We start from the raw sequence: 14,984 nt of genomic DNA, 5'->3' as shown, positions 1-14,984 counted from the left end.
AAGACCAAGTCGTAACAAGGGGCGCAAGAAATAAAAGATGATAAAAAGAAGACTCAAGGAACTCACAACACTTAAATTTCAAATGCCCAGCCAAGATTTAGACATGCACAGGTAATTCCCCAAACTCTTCAAAAAAAAAAATACAAACACCTAAATTCACCCTTCTTCAGATGAATGCCTCAATGCCTCAGCAATCACTAAGTGCCCGTCTGTATTGGAAATTAAATTAATAACACTGCTTTATATTGAAATTGTCTGCAGATACGAAAACAGGGAGATGAAATTCTCCCACTGTAAGGCCACCCCAGAAGTTATTAAGTATGTTATATCCTTGACACCCATTCACCTATACCAAGTCTCCTCCAAACTGGAAGGGTGGGTACTCAATAAGATCAAACAACTGTTGATTAATTCTTCTGACCTGCAAAATGAGAACGAAGTAGTCTACGGGTTTGTTTCGCTGGTAGAGGTAGTATTCTGGGGCTTTCTTGTTCTTCTCATCATACTTCAGCTCCTGGATGACATTGGGGTGCTTTAGCAGCCTTAGAAGGATCTTCTCTGACATCTGGGATGGGCTAAATGCTTCTACTTCTATAGATATAAACACAACTTGATATTACACTTCAAATGGATGGAAAAAAATGATACTAGTGATTAAGGTGTTTAGAGAAAAGAATACTTGGAATTGAAGCGGTAACAGTATGGATTAACGAGACTTCCGTTTGGTGATCCGCTGGGGGCAGATTACCTGGGAGAAATTAGAAAATGCTGAATTCTCACGTTTGTTGCTTTAAAACTTTTCATTTTCAACCTGTCATTGGTTTCAGTTCTCAGAAAAATACCCTCATTTTCTGACTGACACAAAGGAAAAGCAACCAGAAGCAGGCTCCATGACTGCCAGGATGCCCTGCAACAGGCCACAAAAGACTGACTGTCCAACAACAGCCAAAGGAAGAAGCAAAGGTCAGGAAGCATCTAGGTGTGGGTTAGTACCAGGTGCACACAGGCAGTGCTCCACATCTCATTCTCCCATTCAACTACCCTGAGAAAGTCTGGGAACAAAGGAAGGTAGAGATTCAGAATAAAAGCAAGGCACGTGCACACATCAACATGCACTCCAACTTGCTAGTTAAAAAAAAAAAAAGTAATGTTGATCTGAGTTTACAAAGATATTGATCTTATTAAAATAACAAAACCCAAAATTATTGACTTGAGGGTGCCGTCCTGAAAGTGGACTTTATGGTGCCTCAGAGGCAGAGTAGGACAACATTTAGTTTTAAATTGTGGTTCTTAAATGATGAACAATATTATCAGAAATAGAAAATAATAAGCAAGTTAAAGACACTGTTTATGTTTTAAAAATTTTTTAATTTTATATGTGCGATATAAATTCTGCACTAGCTTCTGTGACTTTTTTGTAATAACAAAATTAGACAGTACATTGTGGAAATTTTGGAAAACACAGAAAAAAATAAAGAAGAAAATAAAATCACCTATAAACCAACCACTCGTAACCATTCTGAGCAATTGGTGAGCATTTCTTTCTAATACCTCACCTAGGCATGTGTGCCGTGTACGTGTGTGTGTACACACAAGAACACAAGGATAATCTTGTGTACACACAGTTTTATACTGTTTCTTCTCACCTTACATTAAATTATGAGTATTTTCCCATGTCATAAATATTATACGGTGAGCATGTCCAGGTATCTGAAAACATGATCTTAAAGAGTACATAACATTCCATCACACGGCTGCCGTTAGCATTCTTTTCAAAATATCTTAAGTGTACTGCATTCAGTTGAAAGGCACTGGCTGCCCATCTTGGACACAGACGTCTTCTACAGGCCACTGGGTACTCTGATTTTCTCACACTTCCCCTGGCCAACAGAGCTCACCCTTCGCCTAGAGAGCCATCTGGGGATGTGAGCAGGGTCAGTCGGTCTCTCAAGTCCGTTCGACCTTGACCTCTCTGGAGCAGTCAGTGCTGGCTGGGTTGGTGGTTTTAATAATGTGAACACTTGCCTCCTGGAATGGGCCCAAGTTAACAATCTGATTTGAAGAGGCCATCAAGAAATCCATGTCAGAGTTCTTAGAATTTCTGATTTCATTAAAACCATAAAGGGTAAAGATTTTATTTTGAAAATTTATTGTTCTTCTTTGCAAATCATAGCACCTGTGTCACCACCGATGTCCAACTGTTCTTCTGAGGCAAGCTGAAGAGAGAACTACTCAACTGTCCGACACACAACGAGGTAGTGTCTGGTTTGCACTGTCCGCCTGCTCCGCCAGCTGGCTCTCCCCTGGACTTAGCTGAAGCGGATGACCTGGCCTACTGTTCACATGCAGTGTGGCACTAACATTCATCCTTACCTTTCAGACCAATTTTAAGTTACTGGTCCACCCCTGGTAAATGTCTCAGAGGGTTCATGCCGACACTGAACATAGGAGAGGAGAGAATTTAAAAAGAAAAAAACAAAACAAAACAAACAAAACAAAAAAACAAAAAACAAAACACAAAAGTGGCATTACTTATCACCCCATTTCCCAGTCTCCACCCCCAGCCCACCCCAGTCAGCGGTGGGTGAGAAACTCGCTCCAGGGTTGGCAGAGATTTCAAACTGTGATAAGCTGCACTTGCCTGTTGCTAGGAAACGGTGCATGGCCAGGAGAAGCTGTGGTGATATTTTAACCTTCATCTCGCTGTCTGTCTGCTTAAAGGCAGAAAAATCTTGCTTTCTTTCTCGATGGGCCACTTTCTTTTTCGTTCTGTTATCAGCTGAGGGAGAAATGGAAATACATTCCGTTAGACTGGGGCTCTTTTCGAATGAAAATGACATAGTATATGGAAAAGGCTAGGCTCTCTCTCCAGATGGTGGGCACGCTACATACAAGCACCACATGGAAAGGGGAAGGGAGAGAGAATCCTCATTAAATCAGTGCAGCACAGTCATGACTGTGACACAATCCAGAGTAAGAAATCACAGGCAACCTGATGAGGAGCAACTACCGACACACTTCGTGAGGATCTTCAGAGGCCTTTTAAGTACATTATTGGGCAGCTGGGGACAAGAATCCTCCCCTCGTGGAGCCTATACAACCACAGAGCAACAGAGCCTGTAGCCCGGAGCGCACACACGCTCCTGCTACTGAGGTCGCCACACCACAGTCAAGAACAATCATTACAGAAGACACAGGGAAGCACGTCCCTGCCTTTAAGAGGATCCCAGCCTCTGCTGAAAGAGAACACACACACACACACACACACACACACTCAAGAAACAAACAAGAACACTTTCATGGAACAGTATTTTAATAATAATAACTGTTAGCTGCATTTCTACCCCAGACCATGAGATCCTCAAGGTCAACCAAATACAAAGGAAGTGATTCAGAATAGAGGTCAGCACACTTCCTCTGTAAAGGGCTAGACTGCAAATACTTCAGGCTCGCGGGCCATGTATGCTCTGTTGCAACTACTCAACCCTGCTGTTTAGCAAAAAGCAGCCATACGTAAATGAATTAGCAGGGCTGTGTTACAGTAAAACTTTATTACAGATATGAAATTTAAACTTCTTATCATTTTTGCATGTCACAAAATAAAATTATTATTCTGATTTTTTTCAACTGAAAAATGTAAAAAAAAAAATTTTAGCTTCTGGGTCATATAAAAACAGGTGGCGTGCTCTTGAGGGCTGTAGTCTGCCAATCCTTGATCTAGAAGGTGTCTCATGCAAAACCTTTCTTCAAGTATTTTTCTGGACAAAGTAATGATCAAGAAAAAACTAGGTTAGAGACAAGATCCTAATTGCTTCCTTTTTCTCCCCCAAGAATCTTGAGTCTTTACATTACCATTTCATGCTGAGGGCAAAACAGAGTGATTACTAACTAGGCTTGTCCTGGGGAGACGGTGAACACAACCTGTAATTTTCCTGTCTCAAATTCTCTTTAGAATCAGATAGCATAAATCAATGCAAGCATCCTAAATAATGTTCTAATGACAAAGGTAGTCACCATCCCTGATCTGAATCAAGAATATACCTGAACCACAAGTTCAGCCTCTCATCTCAGGAAGCCATGTATGAAATCAGTCTCACCAAGGTTTAAAAGAAGTGAACTAAAGTGTAAACATAAAAGCTCATAAATGTCTAGATTATCTTTCTTACAATGAGGATTACCCCTGGGGAAACACATAAATATGCAGAGACACACTTGGTATTAAACAGTCACTATGAGGAAGGATGAAAAGAATGTAAACGCAATACTGACAATATTCTCTATTATGAAATCTCTGATTATTCTCCAAGAGTCAAAAGGATAAAACACATAGGAACTGGTGTTTTTTGTAAAGAACACTATACAGATGTGAGGAAAAAATAAGATACATTTTCAGAAGGAGGTCAAGAGCTAAACATAAAATGTATTTTTTTAAGGGTGCATGGAAGACTTTTTAAATGAGGGACATTCCCTTCTAACGGGACTGAAAACAAATCATTCCGCTTTGAGCAAGGCTGGCTTTGTCCTGGGTGCTCCAGGCCATTTGAACAGTCCATTTCCCCCTCCAAGTCACTCTTTAAAAGCCAAACAGGACAAAAAGAGCCCAGATCCTCTTTCTCTATACCACCTTTGAGAGCCCCAAACATCTCAGGCCTTGGGCCACCTCTGGCATTAAGAAACTCTTGAAAGAGTCTTACTTTGCTAAGAGTAAGGCTGAGGACGAGGGTTTAAGCTCCACAGTCCAACAGTTGTGGACTTTAATGAGACAAGATTCATGTTCAACACTCAGCCCAGAATCAAGCCGACTCCTGGGCAAACAGGTGTGGATACTTCCCTTCCCCTGACCCGATCCAAGACCACCTCTCAAAAGGCAGAGAAGCACAGAACAAGAAAAACACATTTTTTATTGTGTACCCTAACCCGTCCTGCTTTCTCTATATATACCCTGCTGCACCACCACTGCCCCAGCAAAACTATGCCTGCAAACCTCACCTCTACCCTGGCCCATGGGTCCTGGAATAGAGACATTTCAACAGTTGCTATCCATCAATTTAACAATCCCCCCTCACTTTTTAAGTGTTTGAATTATGACCATAGGTACAGACAGAAATTTATCTGAAAACAATTTGCCTAATTGTGTAAAATGAAAATTTAGTAAAGAACAAGTCTCCCTCCAGATGTAAAATAAATGTGAAAACCAGGAATGGAGTTTTCTGTTCAGGGCAAGCAATGCTCAGATCAACAGTTAGAAGCAGTTGGCTTTTCAAAAAAAACATGGTCAGTTGACATTACAGGACCTGCCTCTTCTTCCTCTCTGATGAAGCGACTGGAATATACTGGTAGGTGGTACCCAGCCTACACACACAGTGCATAATTAGAAACAGGCAGACAACAGCTGGAGAGACGTCAGATGACTCACAAACAACATGACAAATAAAAGCAAAGGTTTTGGAAAATTACACGCAGGCAATGGTACTCACTGTATAAATCTGTTTCATCTAGAATCTCAGATTTGATGATTTCTTCAATCACATCCTCTAATGTGACAATTCCCAGAACTTCATAAAATGGATCCCCCTCTCCCTCATTGTTTACTCGCTGCACAATAGCCAGGTGAGATTTACCTTTAAAGAAAAGAAAACAAAGAGGTAATTTTCAGAATTTCCTGAATGAAGTCTTATAAATGATGATGGTAAAAATAGCAGCGAACACAGATACAAGATTATCAAAGTCTATCTTTCAGCATTTAAAAATGGTTGGGAAATACCACAAACAAATGGAAAAGCTTCATGGGCCATAAAAAGTAAGACCAGTTAATCCAGAAGAGCATCATCGTCTACACACATGGTACCACCATGTTACCACTTGCTTCCTGATGGATTTGGTCTTCGGTTATGTCAGCTCTTCCTTTGTGACCTTTTAGCAACTGCTACTTTAGGAGAGCTCTCAAAGTGTGGTCTGTGGACCCCTAGGGGTGCCCAAGACCCTTTTAGGAGAGTCAGAAAGGTCAAACGATTTTCATTTAGAACACTAAAATGTTCCTGGAATTTTCCACTGTGTCGATATTTGCACCAATGGTGTAAAGTACCTGAGCACAAATCAAGGCAGCGGTAGTGGTGGTCACTATGCTAGTGGTCAGTCTTCTCCTCCACACACACACACACACAGAGGGGAAAAAATTAGTTCCTCTTAAGAATATCCCTTAAATTAGGAGTTTGGGATTAAAATATACACACTACCATATATAAAATAGATAGCCAACAAGGACCTACTGTATAGCACAGGGAACTATACTCAATATCTTGTAATAACCTATAATGGAAGAGAATTTTAAAAAGTATATAAATATATATATATGTGTGTATATATAGATATACATATATACATATATATGTAACTGAATCACTTTGCTGTACACCTTAAACTAACACAACATTGTAAATCAACTATATTTCAATAAAAAATTAAAAATAATTCTTTTCGGAACAAAAAGAATATCCTTGATGAAGCAGTGAAAGTTATAAGCTTCATTAAATCTTGATTCCCGGGACCTGGCTTTCAATATTGTATGTGACAAATTGCGAAGTACGGTAAAACACTTCTGTTGCATTCTCAAGTATGACAGTTGTTCTGAGGAAAAGGACTCAAATTGTTTTAAGGAAAATGACTCAACGCAAATTGTTTGAGTTGCAAGTTGGATCAGCCACTTTTTTCCACTGAACATCTTTTTTATTTGAAAGAATGACTACCAAACAAACTATGATTATTTAGACTTGGATATTTGGCAGACATTTTCTTGAAAATGAACAAGATGAGCCCGTTACATTGAGGAAAACAACAGCAGTGTTTGCTGCCAAAGATAACATCTGAGCTTTCAAGGGAAAATTAGAATTTTGGGAAACTTGTATCCACTGCCATGAGCTTGAGAGCTTCTCAGTAAAGACTTTTCTGATGAGACAGGTGGTGCTATTAACAAATGAGATTTTGAAAGCACTGAACAATAAAATGTGTCAACATTTCAAAGATCTGCATAACTGTGTGAACAAGTATTTTCCAAATGACCATGGCCATGGTGTTACCAAATCACGCATGGGTAAATGATTTATTCAGAATGCAATACATAACAGCGGATTTTTAAAAACTTTTTATTTTGCAGTAATTTTAGATTTACAGAAAAGTTGCAAAGACAGTAGAGTCCCTGTATACCCTTTACTCAATTCCTCCCCCACTGATAACATCTTACTTTACCATGATATAGTCATCAAAACTAGAAACTGACATTGATATGGTAATATTCAGTAAATTCTAGATTTTATTTGGATTTCACCAGTTTTTCCATTAATGTTCTCTTTCTGTTCACGTATCCAATCCAGAGTACCATATTGCATTTAGCTGTCATGTCTTCCCAGGTTCCTCTGTTCTGTGACAGATTCCCAGTCCCCCCTCGTTTTTCATGAGCTTGACCATCAAGTAGCACTGGTCAGGTACTCTGCAGAATGACCTCTTATCTGGATATGTCTTTCTCACGATTAGACTGGGATTTTGAGTTTTCTAGTTACATCACATCAGGGCTCACATGGCAGCCACGTGACATCACAGGCGATGTTCACCTTCACCACTCGGTTAAGGTAGAGTTTCCCAGGTTTCTTCTCCACTACAAAGTTACTAATTTTTCCCTTTCCCTCATTCTACTTTTTGGAAGCAAGTCACTAGGTCTAGCCCACCCCCAGGGAGGCGTGAGTGGTAGGAATTAAGCTCTACTTCCTGGAGTCAGAGGGTAGCTACATACATTATTCAGAATTCTTCTGTAAGGAAGATTCCAGACCAAAAGATTTTAATGTAACAGTGCACCAAAAGTCCACTGGCATAGTTTCAGATTCTATATTGCAACTAACCTTTAAGAAACTATCACTTGGGGAGTTTTGGTATATTATCAAGGAAGAACATACGCAATTATTCAAAAAGCCTATTAAAATACCCCTCCCTTTTCCAAATACATATTTGTGTGAGGCCAGATTTTCTTCACATACTTCAATTAAAACAGTATACAGCACAGACTGAATGCAGAAGAGAATCCAGCTGCCCTCCATTTAGCTAGATAATAAAGAGATACACATAAAGGTAAACAATGACACTATGTTTTGGAAAAAAGTTTTTAATAAAAATGTTGTTTATGTTAACATGTAATGGATTTATGATTGTCCCTCAAAAACGAATAAGTAAATGTTGAAAATTTCTCAGGTTTAATTTCAAATATAGTAAACATCAAAAAGATATAACCTACAAGGAAGAACACATGCTGTGAAGCTGACCAGTCCTGGATGTGAACTCCAGCACTGCCACTTGAGCCATCACCAGCAGTGTGATCGGGAGCAAACTACCTAACTTTTCTGAGCCTCGGTCTCCTCTAAACCCAGGCTCATTCATGATAGCCGCTGCCACACAGGATTATCGTGAGTGTCAGAGATAATGTTGGTACCTAGCAAAGACAGTGCCTGGGATCCACTGGGTGATCATTAAATGGTAGCTCCTATTAATTTCTTAATATTCCTCCTCAATTCTAAGGCACCATCAACTTATTGCCAGCTTAGTAAGAAAAAAAAAACCCTACTACACTAAATGTACACTGTGGTTCAAAGATGCATTTCAATTTCAGAAAGATCTTTTAAAATATTAAATTTATCTCAAACACCAATATTGGTTTTCCCAACCCAAGGCACGCAAGGCATCTGAAACTTATCCTTAGGTTAAGCCAAGGAGACATGATATCTGGAAATTTCATGATCAGTTAACACGTATATTTTTTTTTTAATGTCGGTGAGGTTTTTGCAGGGGGTGGGGGTGGAGTGAGGGGGTGTCCTTTAAATAAAGTTTACTTAAAACTTCAAACTGGGCGAGTTTGCTCAGACACAATCAGCCAGACAAACTAAAAATATCCTGAAGGCCAGGTCTGATCAAGTTCCCAGCACTTACTCAGAAACTGGCTTTGGTTCTGTAGAGCTTGTCCGCCCTTTTCCGCTCTGCCTCAGACCCCTTTACACGCAACAGTGTCTGGAGGCCTAGAAGTTTAGACAATTAGGCCTCCTAACAATTTGCATCCTTAGCAGGCTCACGCTCAAAGAATGAAAATGTTTTGAGCAAATGAGACTAGGAGGGAAACTTATCAGCAATAGATATAAACACGGCATCAGCTCAAGTCGATTCTAGTCTAGTCAATTTGGTCCGGTCAGTTTCTCACATCTGCTTTCCCAAGGACCCAAACATAAGCAGTTAAAAATTCTTGGTGAATGCTGTCTGTCGAAAGTTAAATTCTTTTGCTATTCCCAGCTTGTGATCATTTAAAAGGAATTTTCCAAAGCAAGGTCTAATATTAGACTCAAAATGAAGTTTCCATTCCACTGAGGCGCTATTCTCACCAAAGTAACTACCGCATAATCAGATTGTCTTGGAGCAATTCGTTTAAATGCAGATGGACATACTTGAAATACCAGCTCAGCAGCACCAACAGATCTGACTGGAAAGAGCCTTACTCTCGGAGAAATTATTCATGTAAGGTAGGCTTCTGAGATTGAAAATTATTGAGTTTTCTTCCAAGCTCACTTGTTCCCTTTCACACCCCCACCTCCAATGTTGAAACTTCTTCATCTGCCCCAGAGCCACATATTTTTAGCTTTGGAATTCCTGGTGAGTCTTGTTTTTTGAACCTTCTTCGCACTAAGCAGTACAAAAAAAAAAAAATGATACCCCTCTTCCCTAATCATGCTTTTGGAGGACAACGATACAAGGTACCTCTTCCCCCACTTAACCATTCGCTGCAGGGAGTTCAGTCTTTGGCCTCATCCATGGAACAATCAAAAAGAAAATGTAAACCTGTCAATACAGAAATTTTAAAAACTGAGCTCAAATAGCATCCTTTTGAACCTGAGTGTTGGAGGCATTAAGCCAGGATTGAAAGCAGCAAAGCAATTTTGGGGAAACTAGTAAAAGGCATTTATAAACCAAAAACTAGAATTTTTTTTGGATTCTTAACCTCTAAAGAATGAAAACACAGCAATCAGCACAATATGTAATTATAGGCATTAAGTAGCACTAAAACTTTCAAACACACATGGATTAAATAAACTTGATTAACTATATACAGAATAAAGCAAGACATTAGGGCTTGGAGACAGCCCTTTTTTGCTAGCTATAAGAGGTCCTGCAGTATTCATGTCATTTCCAACTGCCCTGAACTTTATACCCACAGCCTCTCTTCACGTAGTCTGGTCCTAGATCGCTAAGGGATCACTAAGTCAGACCTAAGAGAATCTATGCAGGCCTCTTTTCAGAGTACAGGGCTCTATCAATATATTTCTATTCAAATTCAGTATCATAAGCAAGTTATTATGCAATAATCACCTAGATTTTAACTGCTACGTGCTCAAAACAGGGCACTTGCACAGATGAAATTACAAGAACATGTCTTCATTGTGAGGTATGCTAAGTAAAATCATCCACACACGTAAAACTGGGATCGAATTTCTGCCTCTGCCTGCTTTCACTGCTCCCTAAATCAAAGTATTGCCTATTCTCTCTGGAGAATCAGCCCAGAATGGTAGCAGGTTGCCACGCTCCCATTTTTTAACCTTACCACGACGCTAGGCTCGAATTCTGAATGACAGATACCATTTGTATTTTGATAGAAATAATTAACTAGATAGTGATTAAGCTGGCAAAGGGTACCTTAGCTGCCTGATGAAAATATGGACTCGCTGGCTATCATACAAGTGTGATGTCAATCAAGTGAAATAGAACAGTAGACAGAGTAACTGAAATAGCTAAGGAAGAAAGCCAAGAGGGTAGATGAAGTAGAATGGAATTAGGAAGAACTCGACACAGCTGCACTAATAACAAGTGACAGGCGGTGGTCCAAGAGACCTAACAATGCAAGCGCAAGGCAGACAGAGTCTTAAATGCTACTCGAACAGCAGGAGGAAAACAAACAGAAGATTCAGCCATGAGAAACTAAAGCCAAACGTCTTATATCTGCCATGGCTGCCGTGTCACACCACTGTAGGGGCACAGAATGTAAGGCCTAATGGTTCCCCTGAGGTTGTGCAGTGTCGTGGCCCCTCACTTAAAGAAGGGTAGGGCAAATGAAGCATCTGATATGCCTTTGTTTTTAAACATTTCCCAGTTTATCTAACATAAGAATTATAGTAACTCAATAAGTAAGAATTAATAGGGGCTTCCCTGGTGGTGCAGTGGTTGAGAGTCCGCCTGCCGATGCAGGGGACACGGGTTCGTGCCCCGGTCCGGGAAGATCCCACGTGCCGCAGAGCGGCTGGGCCCGTGAGCCATGGCCGCTGAGCCTGCGCTCCGCAACGGGAGAGGCCACAACAGTGAGAGGCCCGCGTACCGCAAAAAAAAAAAAAGAATTAATAAAGTTCCTTAGAGTGAGTTCTATGACGGGTCCCCAACCCCCGGGCCGAGGACAGGTACCGGGCCGCATGGCAGGAGGTGAGTGGAGAGCGAACAAAACTTCATCTGCCACTCCCCATCACTCGCATTACCGCCTGAACCATCCCCCCATCCCGCACCCCCGTCCGTGGAAAAACTGTCTTCCACGGAACCGGTCCCTGATGCCAAAAAGGTTGGGGACCGCTGTTCTATGGAACTAGTGATTAAAGAAAGAAATGCTCTGTAAATCAGAATTCAGGGCCCCCATCACTAAAACAAAACGGGATGGAGGATAGATTTGAATGGCCATACTTAAGATCTCCCAAGGAAACCAGTTTGCACATTAGTCATCAAGGAAGTCAATACACTTTAAATAGCATTAGAGTTAGATTTAGTCTGACTTACAAAAAGTGAACAAACTGATCAATGAGCTAATGTTTATGAACATAATTTATAATCCAGAAAATACAATGCTACGTATGTATCAATGAACTATAGTCACACAAATCCATTCATTCACTCAGTAAACATTTACTGAATGCCTACTACGTGCCAGGCTCATACCTCAGGGAACAAAACAAAGCTCTGGCTTTCAAGGAACATTCTAGCAGGGGAGACAGACACTAAGGGAAAGAGATAGTATGAAAGCATGTCAGATTGTATAAAATGTGCTGTGGAGAACAAAAAAGCAGGGGCCGAATTATTTAATTTAGGCTGGCCAAGGGAAAGGAGACATTTGAGCAACGCTGAATGTCATTAAACAGCCAAATGAAGTAAGTAAGGGGCTGGGGAAGATGTTTCAGGTGGAGGGAACAACGGAGCGCTGAAGAGGGGAGGCCTGGCATGCTTGAGGAAAAGCAAGGACGCTGGTGTGGCTGGAACAGAGTGAGCAGGAGAGGAAGAATCAAAGATGGGGGTGGGGGTGGGCAGCAGGGGTGGTGGGCAGTGGGCAGATCATGTCACCATCACAAAGACTTTAGCTTTTACTCGGAGATGGGAAGTCCCTGGAGGGTTCTGAGCTGAAGAGTGACTTGATCTGTATTGTTTTGAAAGGATCACTGGCTGCTGTAGTGAGAAAAGGCTTGGCAGCTGGTGGGAGAAAGATGCAGCGGGAAAGGCAGAGCCAGGAAAAAGGAAACCCAATCAAGAAGTTATTTCATGACTTTTTTTTTTCTTAAATTCCATATATATGTGTTAGCATACGGTATTTGTCTCTCTCTTTCTGACTTCACTCTGTATGACAGACTCTAGGTCTATCCACCTCATTACAAATAGCTCAATTTCGTTTCTTTTTATGGCTGAGTAATATTCCATTGTATATATGTGCCACATCTTCTTTATCCATTCATCCGATGATGGGCACTTAGGTTGCTTCCATGTCCTGGCTATTGTAAATAGAGCTGCAATGAACATTTTGGTACATGACTCTTTTTGAATTATAACTGATTCACTTTGTTATAACACAGAAACTAACACACCATTGTAAAGCAATTATACAGAAGGGAGGGAGGGAGGGAGGAAGGGAGGGAGGGAGGGAGGGAGGGAGGAAGGGAGGAAGGGAGGAAGGGAGGAAGGGAGGAAGGGAGGAAGGGAGGAAGGGAGGAAGGGAGGAAGGGAGGAAGGGAGGAAGGAAGCAAGGAAGGAAGGAAGCAAGGAAGGAAGGAAGGAAGGAAGCAAGGAAGGAAGGAAGGAAAGTTATTTCAGCAATCCCAGTGAGAGGAGATAGTGACCGGAACCAGATGTTAACAGTGGAGGGGATGAGAAGTGCTTAGATTCCAGGTATATATTTTAGAAGGAGCCAACAGGTTTTGTTGATGGACTGAATGTAGGCGGGAGAGAAGGAGACAAGCCAAGGCTGACTCTAAGGTTTTGGGGCCTGAGCCATGGAAAGGATAGAGTTGCCAAGAAGGACTGTGGAAGGTACACGTCTGGAAGGAAAAAATCAATTCAGTTTTAGACAGGTTAAGTTCAAGATGCCTACTAGACATCCTAGTGGAAATGTCAAACAGGCAGTTACATACCTACGTCAGAACTCGAGAAAGAGAGCGAGCGAGACATGTGGGTTACAGATGAAGAGCGAGAACCCCCAGAGAAGAGAGGCTAGTGAAGCCAGACACTGGAGGAGATCACCGAGAGAGAGGGTGTGGGCAGAGAAAAGATCCCAGCACTGAGCCTGGGGCAGGCCAATGTCTCATAGGGCAGGAAGTGGAGATACAGCCAAAAAGGAGATTGAGAAGGAGGGGCCGGTGGAGTGAGCAGAGAATAGAGAGAACAGTGTTTTGGAAGCCAAACTTTTTAAAAACCACTTCAAGAAGCAGAAAAGAGTCAAAAGTATATGTGGTCAAAAGGTTGTGAAAAATGATTTTGGTGACAAAAGATGCTCAAGATAAGAAAGGTCATAGATGAAGAATCCAAAGATTATCATCTCAGTGCCATCCACTGTGATTTCCAGAACAGCCCTTCCTACTTCTAACAGGGACACACACTGGCCTGCTTCTGCCAGGGAGCCTTCACCGGAGAGAAAAAGGCCTGTGTCTTTAGACAGAGTCTGGTTTGTCCTCCCCCAAATAACACCTCTTTTGAATACCCACTTCTGGAAATGATGCCATTAGATCTCCAATCACCCAGGCTTTAAACTCTAAATCACCTTTGCCTCTTCTCTCCATTTCTCCCCACCTTTTTTTTTTTCCCTTTTTAACGAACAGTGAATGAATGGATGGATACCTACATGCAATAATGTGTATAAAATGCATGGTTCAGGGACCTCCCTGGTGGTCCAGCGGTTAAGACTCCACGCTTCCAATGCAGGGGGTGTGGGTTTGATCCCTGGTCAGGGAGCTAAGATCCCACATGCCTTTCGGCCAAAAAACCAAAACATAAAACAGAAGCCAAATTGTAACAAATTCAATGAAGACTTTTAAAAAAATTGGTCCACATCAAAAAAAAAGAAAATGCATAGTTCAAGGAGTAGTTACAGAACTACCACCCAGGAGGGACTAGAGGGGACTTCAGGGGTATGGGAGGCAGGGGCAGGAAGGTGCCAGGGCACGACAGGAGAAGCAGCTAAGTCGGATAAGCAGACGTAAGCAGGTTCCGAGGGGAATACAGGCCTGCCTGTGGCCTCCCAGGTAGGACCTGTCGGCAACCCCTTCTGTGTTAATAGCAGGTCCCCATAAAATAGATGACCTGGTGGTCCAGCAGCACACTATCTCATGATGACTCAGTGGCAATACAACCTCAGAAAAGGGGAAGCAATGCTCCTACTACATTTAGCCATATGTGGAATAGTGTGTTCAGGTCTGGGTCTTGCATTTTGTAAGAGGCAAACTGAGGCGAGAGCTACCAAGATCTCATAAGATGTATACGCAGTGGCACATGAGGAGGAAATGAAGGCCAGAGACATTGAGCTAGACGAGAAACCTGGGCAGGGATGAGGCAGGACGGCAGCCTTCAAATCTCTGAAACGGAAGTAACCATTTGGTTCTTGTGGCCCCTCCTCAGCTGACAACACTGCCCGTGTACTCGAACCTCATTTACCACCAGGTTAG

At 41.7% G+C, this 14,984-nt stretch overlaps 1 protein-coding gene across 3 annotated transcripts in view; it reads right to left on the bottom strand.

Annotated features, from left to right (window-relative positions):
• CNNM2 (cyclin and CBS domain divalent metal cation transport mediator 2) overlaps positions 1–14,984 on the bottom strand; it is a 143,373-nt gene that overhangs the window by 23,585 nt on the left and 104,804 nt on the right. For 2 of the 3 annotated variants that reach the window (XM_032607847.1, XM_032607846.1), the window contains exons 2-4: positions 5,478–5,621; positions 2,642–2,779; positions 422–591 (exon numbers count right to left, since the gene is read on the bottom strand). In XM_032607847.1, coding sequence (XP_032463738.1) covers positions 422–591; positions 2,642–2,779; positions 5,478–5,621 — 452 coding nt within the window. Of the gene's footprint in view, positions 1–421; positions 592–2,641; positions 2,780–5,477; positions 5,622–14,984 lie in introns of those variants that run through there. The other variant, XR_004346134.1, reaches the window with a different exon arrangement.

This window comes from Phocoena sinus, chromosome 16 (assembly GCF_008692025.1).
Source record: "Phocoena sinus isolate mPhoSin1 chromosome 16, mPhoSin1.pri, whole genome shotgun sequence".
Taxonomy (NCBI): Eukaryota; Metazoa; Chordata; class Mammalia; order Artiodactyla; family Phocoenidae; genus Phocoena; species Phocoena sinus.
Note: the sequence above shows the minus strand (reverse complement) of the source record. Positions and strands in the feature narration are given on the sequence as shown.